The sequence below is a fragment of the Thalassophryne amazonica genome, chromosome 4 (genome assembly GCF_902500255.1).
Source record: "Thalassophryne amazonica chromosome 4, fThaAma1.1, whole genome shotgun sequence".
Taxonomy (NCBI): Eukaryota; Metazoa; Chordata; class Actinopteri; order Batrachoidiformes; family Batrachoididae; genus Thalassophryne; species Thalassophryne amazonica.
The window spans coordinates 68,624,213-68,640,850 of record NC_047106.1 but is presented as its reverse complement, the minus strand read 5'-3'; the positions used below and the strand labels follow the sequence as shown (position 1 = coordinate 68,640,850).

Sequence of the window (16,638 nt, the reverse complement as noted above, 5' to 3'; positions counted from 1 at the left end):
TCACCTGTTCAGAAATGATGAGTAAAACATTTCCAGAAATATACCTGCTGACTTGCCAAGCAAGCTGTTTAATTAGCAACAAAGTACGTCAGCGGCCACTGATAATGACTACATGTGCACAGATAGACTTACAATCACAAATACTTTGATTTTGTATTGTTGAATGGCACGTTAAATAACATGTGACATGCCCTTCAATAAACTGTATGTGTGTATATGTGGTTGCTGCATGCCTATGCACATGACTAATATTGTGCAATGTTGCTGTAAGTCTTGAACCTTCAGTATGAACATATTGATTATTTCAGTTTTGTGTTTGTCTTGATTTTAACATTGTTTCCAGTTTAAAAATGGACTCAAAGGGAAGACAGCTGACATTAAAACTGATTTTATATTGAATTCTAAACAGTATGTTATGCAGAAATTAAAACCTCTTAAATCATTCTAAAGTCAGTTTTAAGCAGAATCGATAATCAGAAAATCAGCGCTGATGCTCCGAAATGAGGGTGCAGCAACAACAAGTCAGACTCAGATGTGCTGCTGCTGCGCTCTAATCGCTCCTCCATCTTTTATTATGAATTAATGCTGAATTTATGTGGAAGCAATTGTTGTACAAAAGCTTCAGATATCTGTCGCTGAAATAGATGATGACTGGAGTGTAGTTTTAAGCAGAAACGAAGTGATAATTGGTGAAACGCTGCAGACGCTCAGAAATTATGCTGAAATTACGCATGCCCAATGAAGGCAGGGGGATCAATTTTGGGGGGGACCATTCAGTCCGTGACACCGGCAATGAGATACTCAAATGATACTTGAATGCCGATCAATTTAATGGCCCATTGAAAAACAATGAAAACCAGGACATTGTCATCACTTTCTAAAAAACAACCCAGGACAGCCAGGACAGGACATGAAAGCAGGACATGTCGTGGGAAAACAGGACATTTGGTCACCCTAGATTAGGCTCATGTTAAGTTCGATCAAGCTTCGTGAAACAACAGTTAAACAACAAATATGTTTTAGGCAGGTTCTATCGAGCAAAAGAAATATGAGTCACCAATTCATTCTAAGGTCTTGATATAAGAAAAAAATCACTGGAGGCATATTCTATACTCAGATTTATTGTGGAAAATTAACTTGCACTTTTGTTTTTTGCATTGTGCATGATAATCCTATAATTTGATCACTACTCAGTGATATTTAATAACACATACAAGGGAATTATAATAATTTTTTTCCTGATGTTTTAACAGGAAGACCCTGCACTCAGCTACAACTATTGAACGCTGATCGATCAGCTCGACTTATCAAAGAAATCCTATCAGCAGCCTGGCCAACTAGAGACTTCACTGTCCAATGGGAACCTGGAAACAAAGAGCTGAAGCATCCTACAGTCTTCTGGCTAAAAATGATTTGGAAACACCTCTATATACATTTTGCTGATGACATAAGTACCTTTGAAGATATGCCTTTGATTCCGCTTGTGCCACTTGAGGAAAGGATGGACCCAGTTAAACTCCTGCGTCTCAAAACACCATCTCCCATTATTCTTGTGGACAAGGAAGAGACACCACATTCTGAAAGCCTTCTTAGCCTCATGGAAAAACTTGGAGCAGTAGTGATTAAAAAGTTGGATTCCTGTTTGCAGCACCCTCTGCTAAAGAACTACATCCGTCTTTCCTCTCCTAGTGTTCTCCTGCAATTTATGGCTAGAATGTCAACACAACGATTAGCCAGTCAAGTCTCTTCTTTCTCAGACAAAGAGAAGATTGCACTCAGAAACTTTCTTGCAGGACTGTCTGATATTACAGAGAAGGAAAAGCAGACCATGCTTGAGCTCACCATCTTTGAGAAAGTGGGAACTTGTTCTGATGATACCTCAGCATTTACATCACTCCGAGGAGCCAGAGCTTTACATCATACTGCCAAGTATCCACCAGGTGTGAAGTTAGCTGTAAACCTTGTGAGATGCTGTGACGAGGAATCAATCCGCCTCATCAAGATGTTAAATGTAGAACAGGTAAAAACAACAGAATGTTTGAAGATGATCATTCAGGATATACAGAGGGGTTTCTACACAATGGATGAGATGACCCAAATCATACTTTGGGCGTTGAAGCATTTGGCTTTTCTAAAAAATGAAAATCCATCTGTGATTGGATGGCTCTCAACTCTAAAATTCATTCAGTTTCCTTCTGGAAAGCAAGTCACAGCTTCTGATCTATTTGATCCTGACCTGGAGATTCTGCAGAATTTGTTCTACATGGAAGAGACAACCAGGTTTCCCACAAGTACCTTCACTTCATCCCCTGATATTCTTCACTCACTCAGACAGCTGGGACTAAGAAATGAAGTGCAACTCTCTGAAAAAGATGTGCTTCAAGTGGCAAAGAAGATAGAGGAGTTACGGAGCAATAAAGAACCGCAGTGGGACTTCATAGTCAAAAAGGCAAAAACCCTGTTGCAAATACTCAACAGACAAACAAAACTAATAAAATCTGCTGAAGCTCAGGCAACACTGTTAAAGCTGAAATGGGTACCTGTTTGCAAAGACAGACCTTTAACTTACCCTAAATCCCTAGCTTGGGTTGGAGATACTGTCAATATCTGCACTCTGTCTGAGATGTGTGATATATCCCATGCAGTGCTTGTGGGATCGTCAGTAGCACTGGTTGAGTACACATCTGCAGGTATGAAGAAAGCGCTAAAGCTAACAATAGCGCCACAAGTGGATCAGGTATTACAGCACCTGAAGGCAGTGAATGAGTGGCATAAATCTCAAGCATTCACCACAGAGGATTGGTACCAGTTCCAACAGATCTTGTTTGAGATCTATGGCTTCATGCAAGCTCATCTTGAAGATGCAAGAGAAGGTATGAAGTCACTGCCTTTTGATTGGGTGTGGACAGGGAAGACTTTCTCATCACCTGCCCATACTGTCCTAAAACCTATGCCTGATCTGGATTTGCAGCCTTACCTCTACTCTTTACCAAAGACAATTAGAAAGTTTCATAAGCTCTTCAAGTTTTGTGGCTCAATTGAAGAGGTTGTCCCAAGTCACGTGTTTGAAGTAATCAACACAATCCAACAAAGATGTGAAGGAGATATTACCACAGAGGAAAGCAAACATGATATCCTGCTTTTGATTAATATTCTGAGATGGTTGTACAACAATCAGATACCAGTGGATACGAAAATGCATGTACCAATTCTGTGCTACAAGAACCCCAAAAAACTGTCTATGAAGCCTATTCATGAGTGCACCTACTGTGACATCAAAGTAGATGATTTAAATGACTTGCTTGAAGACACAACAGAGCCCATTATTTTAGTCCATGATGACATCCCCATGAAAACTGCAGAATGGCTGAAGGTGCCATGTTTGAGCACAAGGTTGATAAACCCAGAGAACCTTGGCTTTGAACAATCTGGACAGCAAGAACCTCTTACACTGAGAATAAAAAACATTCTGGAGGAATATCCATCTGTAGCAGATATTTTTAAAGAGTTACTCCAGAATGCTGATGATGCAAATGCCACAGAGTGCAGTTTTCTTATTGACATGAGAAAGAACACAGACATTCGAGAAAATCTCCTTGATCCCGGAATGATCGTTTCCCACGGACCGTCCTTGTGGTCCTTCAACAATGCCGTGTTCTCAGACACAGACTTTTTGAACATCACACGATTGGGTGGATCAGTGAAAAGATGTGAAGCAGACAAAGTTGGGAAGTTTGGTTTGGGTTTCAACTCAGTTTATCACATCACTGATATTCCCATTATAATGAGCAGGGAGTTCATGATCATGTTTGATCCAAACATCAATCACATCAGCAAGCACATTAGAGACAAGTCTAATCCTGGCATCAAAATAAACTGGAGCAAACAACAGAAACGGTTAAGAAAGTTCCCAAACCAATTCAAACCTTTCATCAATGTCTTCAATTGCCAGATTCCTCTGGCACAGGACTCCCCATATAAGTACAGTGGTACACTGTTCAGACTCCCATTCAGAACAGAGCAGGAAGCCTCACTAAGTGAAATCAGTAGCCTCTACTACAACACCACAGACATCTACTCCCTTGTTGATGAGTTCAGTATATGTGGACATCGTTTTATTTTGTTCACTCAACATGTTGGAAGTATGGTTTTGAAATACCTAAAGTATGAAGAACCAAATCCTGCTGCAGCACAAGATGTTGTCACCATTAACAAAAGTGTGTGGTCAAGCAAAGCTTCATATGGACCTCTCAGCATCCTGAAATCTGCAGCAAAAGTAATGAAGAAGGTAGGAAGCACCAACAAGGTTCCTGCCGATGTTCCTAAGTCTGGCTGTATCATTCGCATTGTGGTGGAGGAGTTTCACAATGTTTTCAAGCGCATTGTTGATCTCCACTCTCCACTCTTCCGAGGCTCAGAGGAAGATCCTAACCAGTACTTTGAGATGGCAGCAAAAGGTGTACAGACAAGACGACTTACTGATGAAATGCCCCAAAAAGCAGTTGAGACCACCAGCTGGCTCATTTGCTCATGCATGGATGTAACTGAGGCTCTGAAGTTTTCTTTGGGCGAAAGCGGAAAAAGGCTAGGACTCGTGCCTTGTGGAGGAGTGGCAGTTCTGCTTTCAGAGGAGAAGAATTGTAAATGGATGGTAACAGCAAACACTACACCAATAGGAGAAGTGTTTTGCTACTTACCTCTCAGAATTAAAACGGGCTTACCGGTCCACATTAACGGTTGCTTTGCTGTGACGTCAAACCGCAAAGAGATCTGGAAGACTGACACCAAAGGACAGTGGAATTCTCTGTTCATGAGACATGTCATTGTCCAAGCATATTTGGCAGCGCTCACAATGTTACGTGTAATGGCTGAAAGTGGAGAACTTCTTGACTACTGCTATTATGCAGCATGGCCTGATCCAAGTCAGGTTCACGATGACTTTATATTGATCAGTCAAGGGGTCTACCAAGAAATAGCCAAAGGAAGTGACCGTGAACATGCAAAGGTTTTCTCAGATGGTACAACCTGGGTATCAATCAAATATGTCAGATTCCTTGATGACTCTTTGCTTTGTAGGCCAGATGTGGGTCCTGCTGCTTTCAAGATATTCTTGAAGTACCTCAGGAAGACTGGCTCACAAAACCTCTGTGCTGTTGAGCTTCCTGATTGGGTGAAGGAGGGATTTGATGATGCTGGCTGCAAAGGGAAATTGATGGAAAACACGTTGACTGAGAAGCAGTTCTTCTCAGATATCTTCTTCCCTCATATCCAGGAAATTGACAGAGAGCTGCGAGATCCATTGATGCATTATGTCTTGAATGAGAAACTGGAGGATTTTGCAGCCATCCTCAGAGTTACTCAATGTATCCCATGCTGTGGTCCAAATAAGGAACTGGTTTTACCTTCCAGACTCATTCACCCAGAGGGAAGAGTTGCTAAACTATACAACACTGATGATGGAAGATTTCCTGAAGGAACTTCTAAAGACTACCTAAACCCTGTGTGCTTAGTGAAGCTACTGCAGCTAGGCATGGTGAAGGACGATCTATCATGGGAGGATCTGATTGAACGTGCCAGATCTGTTTTTGATCTTAATGAAAGTGATCACACCGCTGCATGCTTTCGCAGCAGTATAATACTTAGCCTCATTGATGAGAAACTGAAAGTAAGAGATTCAGGTCCAACTGAACTCATAGAAAAGCTGCAAGACATCAAGTTCCTTCCATTCCTAACACGACCCGCAGGATTCTCACTTCCATGGCATGGGAACAGTTTTTCCCCAACAACCATGTTCTCTGCTAGAGAGCTCTTCACCACTGAACATCAGGACACAGTGTGTCTAATGAAACCAATCCTAAATGAAAACTCCCCATCATTCAAGGGTTGTGGTGCAATGTCGCTAGCTGTGAAAGACTGTCTTGGCCTAATAAGGAAACCCACAGTTGGACTAGTTGTCAGTCAACTCAACAAATTGTCTCAATCATTTGATGGTGTGACGCTGTATCAAGAAAACATAACCAATGCCTGTTACAAGTATCTACATGAGGAGATGCTAAAGGATGAGATTGCCCAGGGCCATATAAGCAAAGAACTGAAAGCATTCAACTCCATTCTGGTGGAGAACACCTATGTTAATCCCTCCAAAGTGGCATTCCACTTGAATTTTGATGCAGCCCCACATCTTTATCAGCTCCCCAATAAATACAGAAACAGCTGTCGTGAGCTCTTTGAAAGTGTTGGGGTGCAGCCCCACTTCACAGTTGAGGACTTCTCAGCTGTTCTCGAAATTGTGAAGCAAAAATGTGGAAGAAAAGCACTCACAGAGGAGGACTTTCAGCTATGTCGCAGAATTATTAGCGAAGGAATATGGAGCATGATACGCGACAAACACCAAGAATACTGCCAAGCAAATTTTGGTGGGATTCTTCTACCTGACTCCAATCTGACACTGCAGCCATCAAAGTCTCTATGCTATAATGACTGTCCTTGGATTAAAGTCAGAGACTCCTCTGTGAAATACTGTCATGGAGACATACCAAGAGAGGTTGCAGTGAAATTAGGAGCAGTTCCAAAACGTCACAAAGCCTTGGAAAGGTATGCTTCGAATGTCTGCTTCACAACACTTGGGAGTGAGTTTGGGCAGAAAGAGAAACTCACCAGCAGAATAAAAAGCATTCTCAATGCTTATCCATCAGAAAAAGAAATGTTAAAAGAGCTGCTTCAAAATGCAGATGATGCCAAAGCCACTGAAATTTACTTTGTTTTTGATCCAAGAACTCATCCTGCAGACAGAATATTTGATGACAAATGGATACCAATGCAAGGACCTGCACTGTGTGTATATAACAACCAACCTTTCACAGAGGATGATGTACGAGGTATACAGAACCTCGGAAGAGGAACAAAAGAGGCCAATCCAGGAAAAACTGGTCAGTATGGCATAGGATTCAACTCTGTCTATCACATCACTGACTGCCCATCCTTCATCTCAAACAATGACATTCTATGCATCTTTGATCCACATGCCCAGTATGCACCTGGTGCAACGTCTTTGAGTCCTGGAAGAATGTTTAGAGATTTAGACTCTGACTTTAGGTCTCAATTTTCAGATGTTCTCAATCTTTACTTGGGCAAGCACTTTAAGTTGGAACGCAGTACAATGTTCAGATTCCCAGTCCGGTCTACAGCAATGGCAAAGACATCAGAAATCAGCTCTATCCCTGCATCAGACAGAATGGTGCACAACTTAATGGAAAAGCTAAAAACAGATGGCGCAGAACTTCTGATGTTCCTCAACCACATGGAGAAAATATCAATCTGTGAAATTGATAATGGAACTGGAGAACTTAAAGTCCTCTATTCTGTGACTGCTAAGATAACAGATGGTGATCGGCTCAAACGCAAGCAGTTTCATGCCTCAGTAATTGATAACGTGACCAAAAAGAAGCAACTCACTGCTATCCCAGTCCAACAGATAACTTACACAATGGACATAGAGGACACTGATGGCGTATCAACAACATGGATGATCTGCAACCGATCTGGCTTTTCTAATATTGAAAATGTCTCAAAAAGTGTGATCTCAGCCCATAAAAATGAAGACATAACTCTGTTTCCACGTGGAGGAGTGGCTGCCTGTGTAAGTCACAACTATAAAAAAGCCCACAGGGCCTTCTGCTTTTTACCTCTATCACTGGAGACTGGCTTACCATTTCATGTCAATGGGCATTTTGCACTAGATTCTGCTCGAAGAAACCTGTGGCGAGATGATAATGGAGTCGGGGTGAGAAGTGACTGGAATAATAATTTGATGACATCACTGATAGCCCCTGCTTGTGTGGAACTACTGGTTCAGCTCAAACGACGATACTTCCCCGGTCCTGATCCTACTATGACCGTACTACAAGGAACACCAATTCATGTCGTTAAAGACACTTTACGGAAATTTCTCTTCTTCTTCCCGGCCAACAGACTTGATATACAGCCAGACTGGTATTGTCTGGTCAAAGCAGTGTACAACTGCATTCATGCCGACCTGAAACGTCTCCTTCCTGTAGTCAGAGCACCACAAATGGACAGTTCTGATATGCACTTTGTCATTTACATCTCATGGGTCAACACATCCACTGCAAACAAAGGCAGAGCCTTTTTTGACAATCTCCTACAAGATGAGCTTCATCACTTGAAGAACACAGAGAACAACATCACCTCAAGGAAATCTGTGGCTGAAAATGTTTACAGGCTGAAAACCTTGCTTCTCGACATTGGCTTCAACCTGATTCACAGTTGCGATGAGACTGCAAATCTTTATTTCTGTTTGCAAGATGCAGGGATTCCTGTAAGCTACGTGACACCAGAGGATGTTCGCAACTTTCTTCACACATTCTCATCACCAGACACATCATGCCACATAGGAAAACTTCCTTGCCGTCTCCAACAATCAAATTATCGCCTGATTCATAATTTGAAGCTTCTAGTTGACTACTGTTTCAAAGATGTAGAGGTTGATGAAGTCAAAATCGAGGGCTTGCCTCTGTTGATAACAATGGACAATGTGCTTCAGGTGTTCGATCCCAAGAAACCAAAGTTCCTCACAACACATCACGAACTAATCTCTGCAAGGAAGGAAATGTTCATGAACACATTGTACATAAAGTATAGCAACATCATGATGAAAGCCGGTGTTGCAAAGATCTTTGATATTAGCAGCTTTGGTGACCTGTTGGGGTCCACTCTTCCAAGAGAGTATCGAACAAAAATTCCAGTGAAGTGGAGAGACAACTTTGCAAGTGAGTCCTGGCTGAAGACTGTCTGGAATTTCGTCAGTGAGAATACTGACATTAAAGAGGATCAGGTGGATATGAAACCTGGTTTTGACGCAGTGATTGACATTCTGAAAGATTGGGCATTGCTACCTGGAGTAAAATTCATGGCAAGAGAAAAGTTAGTTGTGCCTGAGCATGATGTTCTTTTGCCCCTGAGTTTGATGAATGTAGCTATTTTTCCACAAGGCCAGAATGACAAAGTATTTCACTCCCTAATGAAAGCTGGGTGCATTCAGCTTGCTGTGAATAAAATCTGCACCAAAGACAATCTGATTATACATTTCTTGGCACAAAAAACAGCAAATATTGATAATCCATCAAGCATTCTGAAGGCTTTAGAATACATGATTCAGACATCATCATTTAAAGCCACAAATCTGACTGACAAAGACTATGAAGCTCTCCTGTTGTATTTCACTTGCAATCTGGTTAACCTCACGCAAGAGGATGCGCAGAGCCTAAAACTCCTCCCATGCTTTAAATCAGTTAGTGGGAGATACATCAGCATTGCAAACTACGGAGCATCCTATGTTCTTGCTGAAAGTATTCCTACTGCAGATATAGAAAAATGGGCACACACAACATCCTTTGCCTTTCTTGTGGACAGTGCTCAGCTGAGGGAACTGTACAGTTTTCTTGGCTGCATTCCAATTGATGACTTAGAAATCTACCTTAAACATCTGCTGCCCAAGTTCGACAGTCTTTCCTATGACGCAAAAGTTGAACACATTGTCTATTTGAAGGAGAGGCTTTTGTCAATGGAAGAATCATGTGAGATGAAGGGTCAGCTCTATGAGAAATTGGAGGGTCTATCATTCATCTATGATTATTCAAACAGACTCAAGCCAACCAAATTTTTCCATGATGAGACAGTGAAGGTGTTTGAAGTCATGTTACCTTCAAAGTCATTCATACCCGGTGACTTTTTTAAGAAAGTTGAACAAGTATCAAAATCCAAGAATGGGTTATTGTTGCTTACCACATGGATAACATTTCTGAGAAAAATTGGTCTCAAGCATGAAGTGTCACAACAACAAGTTCTTCAGTTTGCAAAAGAGGTAAGCATCAAAGCCCAAACAGAGAGCTGGACCAAAGAAAAAGTGCAAACGATTGTTGATGTTCTCTTGAACCATATATTCAAAGACAGGACTGATCTTTTGGTTGGGACTTTTCTCAAGGAGCTCTCTATGATACCATTCCTATGTCCTGAAATAGCCCCAAAAGAACTCACCAGACTTCATTCACAATACCAAGAAATGAGTGGCACCCTTCCATTAATTCGTTTCAGTGGATCTCAAGTAAATCCAAAACTCAAGCAAACAGATGCCATCTACTTGCTTTGGACTTCTTGCCCAATTCTACCTGAAAATGCTACACCATCGACTATCAATAATCAGGAGGGCAGTGCTCTTACTGGACAAGAACAACTGGACCAAGTGCTAAACATGTTGGGTGTCAACTTGGAACCACCTCTGGAAAAAGTAATAAGCAACTGCAAGAATATCTGTAACATATCTAATCCAGATGATGAAATGGTGAAAACCAGGAACAAAGTTTTAAGGTCCACCTATGAGTTTCTCAATGCAGATAAAAGAGAGTTTCATTTTCATCTACGTGGCGTGGCATTTGTCATGGTTGAAGATGGCTGGAAATTGTTGAAACCTGAAGAGGTTGTCATTAATCTAGACAATGAATCTGACTTCAAACCCTTTTTGTACAAATTACCTCTTGAGCTGGGTACCTTTCACCAGCTGTTTAAACTTCTTGGCACAGAGGATGTGGTATCAACCAAACAGTATGTTGAAGTGCTCTGGCGAATTTATAGAAGCTCTGAGGGAAAACAGCTTGACCCAAATGAAATGAGAACCGTAAAACGGGCAGTTTCAGGATTGTTCAAATCTCTCCATAATGACCCAGTGGAAATTCGTAAAGACCTTGACAGTCTCAGAGATTTGGCATTTTATCTTCCAAGCCATGACGGTAGATTAGCCAAATCCAATAGCTTGGTGTTTGACGATGCACCACACTACAAAAGCAGGATTCAAGGCAGTGTTGGTGTTCAGATGCTTGTGGACATGAGCCAGTGCTATCTTGGCAAAGACTATGCTTTCCATACAAAACTGATCATGCTTCTTCCACAGAAGCTAAGACCAAGACTTCTTAGTAGCATCCTAGAAGAGCAGCTAGATGAAGATTCTCCAAAAATGTGCCAGTTTGGGGCTCTGTGTTCACTTCAAGGTCGTCTTCAGCTGTTGCTGTCGTCAGAGCAGTTCATTACAGGACTAATCAGAATAATGAAACATGAGAATGATAACACTTTCCTTGTGAATGAGGAAAAAGCGATACGTCTCTGCAAAGCACTTTGTGAAGGACTGAAGGTGTCTTGTTTTGAGAAACTCCAGACAACATTAAGAGTCAAAGGATGTAGTCCCATCCCACACAGTCGTAGCGAAACTCTGGCCTTCCTCAAGAGGTATGGGACAGCTGTTATTCACCTCTACATCCAGCATTCTGACAGCAAAGACATAAACTTTCTGTTAGCACTGGCAATGACACTGAAATCTGCTACAGACAATTTGATTTCTGACACTTCCTATCTAATTGCAATGTTGGGTTGTAATGACATCTACAGAATCACAGAGAAGCTGGACAACCTCGGTGTAAAATATGATTCAACAGAGCCTTCCAAACTTGAGCTACCTCTCCCTGGAACACCGATACCAGCTGAGATACATCATACACTTCTCATGGATCCCACAAATGTATTTTATCCAGGGGAATATGTAGGCTACCTTGTAGAATCTGAGGGTGGAGACATATATGGGTCCTACCAGCCAACCTACACATATGCCATCATTGTTCAAGAAGTAGAAAGAGAGGAGGAGGAAAACACAAATGTCCTTGGGAAATGCTTCCAGATTGACATTGGTTACAGTGAGTATAAAATAGTCAGTTCTCTTGACTTGTACAAATTCTCAAGACAAGACGAAAGCAGCAATGTGCGAGACAGCAGTTCCCCATCAACTCCAACAAGCCCAGAGAGCCGTTCGTGTGGTCTACGAATGGCCCCTCCAGTATTTACTGGGAAGGAAAATCATCGACCTCCTCCTCAAAACCAGTCACCAAAAAAGATCAAGTTGAATGCACTACCTGACATTTTGAAAGAAGTGACTGCAGTAGTTGAGCAAGCTTGGAAGCTGCCAGAAACAGAGAGAAAGAAGATAATCCGCCGATTATATCTCAAGTGGCATCCTGACAAAAATGCTGAGAATTTGGACATTGCCACAGAAGTCTTTAAGCACTTGCAGAATGAAATCAACAGGATGGAGAAACAGTCTTTAGCTGATCAACAGAATGCTGACAGAAGCTCCAGGAGATCCTTCTCTACATCATCAGCACGTTTCCAGTCAGAGAAGTTCTCATTTCAAAGGTTCTATTCATCATGGAATCAGGAAGCAACAAGTCATAAGTCAGAGAGACAACACTTTAGGGAACAGTACACTAGCTATGCAGGTTCTTCACATTCTCACCGTTTCTTTGTGCCCCCCACTTTTAAGACAGTCGGGAACCCTGTGGAAGCTCGCAGGTGGCTAAGGCAAGCCAGAGCAAACTACTCAGCTGCTCGGAATGATCTTCACAAAAATGCCAATGAGTGGGTTTGTTTCAAATGCTACCTGGCCACCAAGCTTGCACTGATTGCTGCTGACTATGCAGTCAGGGGAAAGTCAGACAAAGATGTGAAACCCACAGCTCTGGCACAAAAGGTGGAGGAGTACAACTCCCAGTTATCAGGTCTGGCTAATGATGTCCAAATCATGGAAGGATATGGTGTGGACAGTTTAAGAACTCGTTATCCTGATCTTCTGCCCTTTCCGCAGATCCCCAATGATAGATTCACATCTGAAGTGGCAATGAGAGTAATGGAATGTACTGCACGGATTATTATAAAGCTTGAAACATTTGTGCAGCAAAAAATATAATACTGCTGTAAAAAAAAGTTAATTCAGCTAAAATGGAGTATGCATGGAGCATCTGTGCGACAGAGGGCAGCCGCGACAGTGTGCAGTACAAATCATGTACAGATGAGTGACAAATTGAAAGAAAAACCTGAATAAATGAAGACACTGAACAAGTGCATTTGGTTCCATTGAAGTGCCCCGTGTGATAAAGCAAAGCTGTTAAAATCCTGTACTAGTTTGTCTTCTTCTGTTGCCCATTGGTAGTCTCACTGCAAATCAAGTTATTCTGAGTCATTATCTGATGAGGCATCATTTCTACTCTAACTCATGTGGCCTGTTGAAGGATAACAGCAGGTCTTCATCACTGCTAGTATATTAACATGTCATAGGATGAAAAGCATGGGTCTGATCTGTAAGTACAGTCTTGGTTCCATTCAGTTTAGTCGTGCCAGTTCCAGGGCCTTGCATTTGTGCATGCCGTCTTCTCGCCATGTTTTAAACCCCTGTCACACTTCACACAATTTGGGCCATGATCACTGGCATTGGGCACTGAACTCCCAAAACCTGAAAATATTACTGCATGCAGTGATAATTCCTGTGCATTCAGTTACTTCCAGATGTTGTGGTAATCACATTACACAACTCTGCCATTTCATAGCATATCCAGAACATATTGGCAGTGCAACTCCTGTCCTACTGAGCTACTTGCTCTAGACAGGTAGTGTGACCAGGTATCAAACCAACCAATCATATTTCCCGTCATGCTTCCTGTCTGTGTCCTTGGACAAGACACTTAATCTGCATTCCAGTCCACCCAGCTGTACATAGGTACGAGCTTTGGATGGGGAAGTAACCTGGATCCTGTCCAGGGGGTCATAGTCTCTCAGCTTCACACTACAGAATCCAGGGATAAGCACAGGCACTAACTGGCCTCAGGGCCGACAGAATTTCCTTTTCTTCCATCACTGTGGTCCTGCTTAAGTACTCATGTTGTGTTCTCGTAGCCATTCATGGTGCTTCATGAGAAATGTATGGCTACGGGGGAGTACAGATCTGTTACAGGCTCACTACGAGTTCCTACCTGTTTTCAAAAACTGTCATAATGACAACAAGCAGATTTTACAGTTGCTCATGGTAACTCAGGGCCACCCACGACATATGACGAGCGACAGTGACTTGTATGAATGGCCCAGACTGAACCTACGTCACATCAAGATTTAACACTAATTAACTTGTGTTCCAAATCCTGAAAAAGTTGACAGCTATTGTAGTGATACACCTAAACAGAGTAGAGCTGTCTTGAATACTGCTGTAGTTCCACTTGTGTTTTACCAGTTACAAGTCAACATGGAAAATGCTTCATTCCCGTAGGAGAGCTCTACGGACTCGTGGAGTTCATGCCATCTTTCAATGACACTTTTGTTTTGCCTCAAGTTTTTTTTTCTTTTGATTTGTCACTTGTCTGCCAGTTTGAGCAAAATTGACTTATCCAGCTTGCAGCTTATAATCAAACATCTGTAGTTTCAATCTGTGATGACCATAATGTGGTTCATCAACAGTAAATGTATGGCTCCAGTAACCTGTTAGAATGTATCAGTATAGATTTGCTGTAATGCTGTAGATGCTGTACGTATGTATAGATGCCTCAGTAATATCCTATATCATTAAAAAAATCCCTACATTCAATGTACAGTATAGTCTTTCAACTTTGATTCAAAGTATATTAACATGCTGATTTTTTAACTTTATCTTTTATAAAAAAAATTATTTTTTCTTGCCACAGATTGCCAGTGTACTTTAGTTTGTGCTTAAAATGAAGGATAAACTAAAATATTACCATTAATGTAATGCAGTGTCTCCTATTTGCACAATTTCAGCAAATCTAGGAAATTGTAAGCATCCTTGTAAATTTTATTTATTTATTTTTGTATTTGTTTCCAGTTGAGTTGATGTAATTTATGCAATAGTTGTAAATTTTATGTAACATAAAAGTCACTTGTTAACGGACAATGCCTACAGTCATGCTCTTTATGTGTGTGCACAGTGTGCACTTGTACACAACAGTGTCGTCCCAACAACATATGAACAATTCTTATATTTATTACATTTTTTAATGCTGTCTTTGTTTGTTTGGCCTTTCCATGGTTAATTATTTGTTGTAACTCATCTATAAATATGGTAAATTTATTACTACTGCACTGGTTTTTCATGTGAAGAATGTATATGTAATATATACAGTAGGGCACTGTGAAGACAAAATGTGATGCTTTGAAAATGAAAAAGTTTGGACAAACTACTGTACGTGTAGCTCAATTTGTTTTTGAAAAAAGTCTTCCAAGAGTCATTGAGACTGTTTTGTAATACTCAGTACTAAGACAGTTTGATCATACAAAAAGTCATTGTCATGAAGTACTGTGGGCACAACATATTCATGTATTTTATTTTATTTTTTTTTTATTTCAGCTTTTCTGATTTGTAAGGAATATATAACTACACCACATTTTAATCTTTTTTTTTTTTTTTACTGATTTACTGACTTTGTGTTACTGTTTTAAAAGTTCATACGTCCATTTACATTTTAAATGTGCTGTTTGACATTAGTGTTGCTTTACTCCTCAAGACTGAGGTTACTGGGCCAAGGGAGGCTCCTTTAATGTTTTGTGTAACATACATTAATGTACATTGTGCCATAGGTAGGACTAATAAATTCCCCTGAAATAAGTGGTGTACTTTTTTCTTTTCTTTTCCTAATGTTGTTGTTAACATCAGAGCTCAAACTTCTAAATGGCCATCCACCCTTTTCAGGTTTCAAATCCCGCAAAACTTCGAAGAGGTCATCGCGCTGCGAGATCTCAGCAACATTGAGAACTGCATTGAGACAATCTGATCAGGCTGCACTAATTAATATCGCAACATAAAACTATTTTTATATTGTGCCTAAAACTCTCATGAATATATTGTCTGGGTTTATAGATGTTGTTATTGCATTTATTTTATGTAAACATGCGAGAATCACAGGCTGTCTCTCCGTTATTTTCAATGGGAGCTGCTGTGAGCTACGCTCGCTTCCTGATCATGTTGTTCTGGGGGAAAGTGAAGTTTGTTCTTTAACGTCTTGATTATTGTTCTTTACAACACTGTCCTCTGTAGCAGAAAGCTGTGATCAAACAGCCAACATCTTAAGCTTGCTTTAAGATGAGGCCATTGGGTTTCTTCAAAGAAAGATAACCTCCATACAGCAGGGCCTGGTATATCTCCAGGTGTCAAAGAGGAGACACTAAGCCATGCACAGCTTGGATCTGTCAACAAAACCCACCATACTCAGGATTTAAAACTCCCCCAAAGTCCATTCCATACGTAGCTGTGAATTCTTATCAATTCCCCAAACCAGACACAACTCAGCACCCCTTTCGCAGCTCTGCTAGATAAATATCAAATCTAACCATGGAACAAGAGTGACCCCTGTGGGATGATTTGGGAAGGACAGGATTGATTTCCTGCAAGACTCCAAACTCCTAACCTCATTTTAAAAAGGAAATTTCATTGTATTGTAGCAAAGAACAAAGAAAAAAAAAAAGGAAACATGTCACTCTTTTCTATTTATGCATGAAAGTATTTGACATGTTATACTCTGTTCATTGGGGAATGTTTACTTAGTGTGTTATATATATGTGTGTGTGTGTGGTATATAATTCCAGGCAAACCAGTTACAAGATTTATTCTGCAGGACTTGGTTTGGTTTCAAAGCAGAATGTTGGAACCATGCTGATTTATATATATAAAACTAGACAAAGGAAACTCCAGAAACTACGTTACCCAGAATTCTTGGGGGTGGAGCTTATTAAACCTTTAAA

General features: G+C 40.9%; 1 protein-coding gene across 1 annotated transcript in view; it reads left to right on the top strand.

Moving 5' to 3' along the window:
• The window catches only part of sacs (sacsin molecular chaperone), a 57,643-nt gene extending 42,138 nt beyond the window's left edge, over window positions 1-15,505 (top strand). The window contains exon 9 of the mRNA XM_034168062.1: window positions 1,254-15,505. Coding sequence (XP_034023953.1) covers window positions 1,254-12,805 — 11,552 coding nt within the window. The 3' untranslated portion in view covers window positions 12,806-15,505. The remainder of the gene's footprint in view (window positions 1-1,253) is intronic.
• Window positions 15,506-16,638: the final 1,133 nt, after the last annotated feature.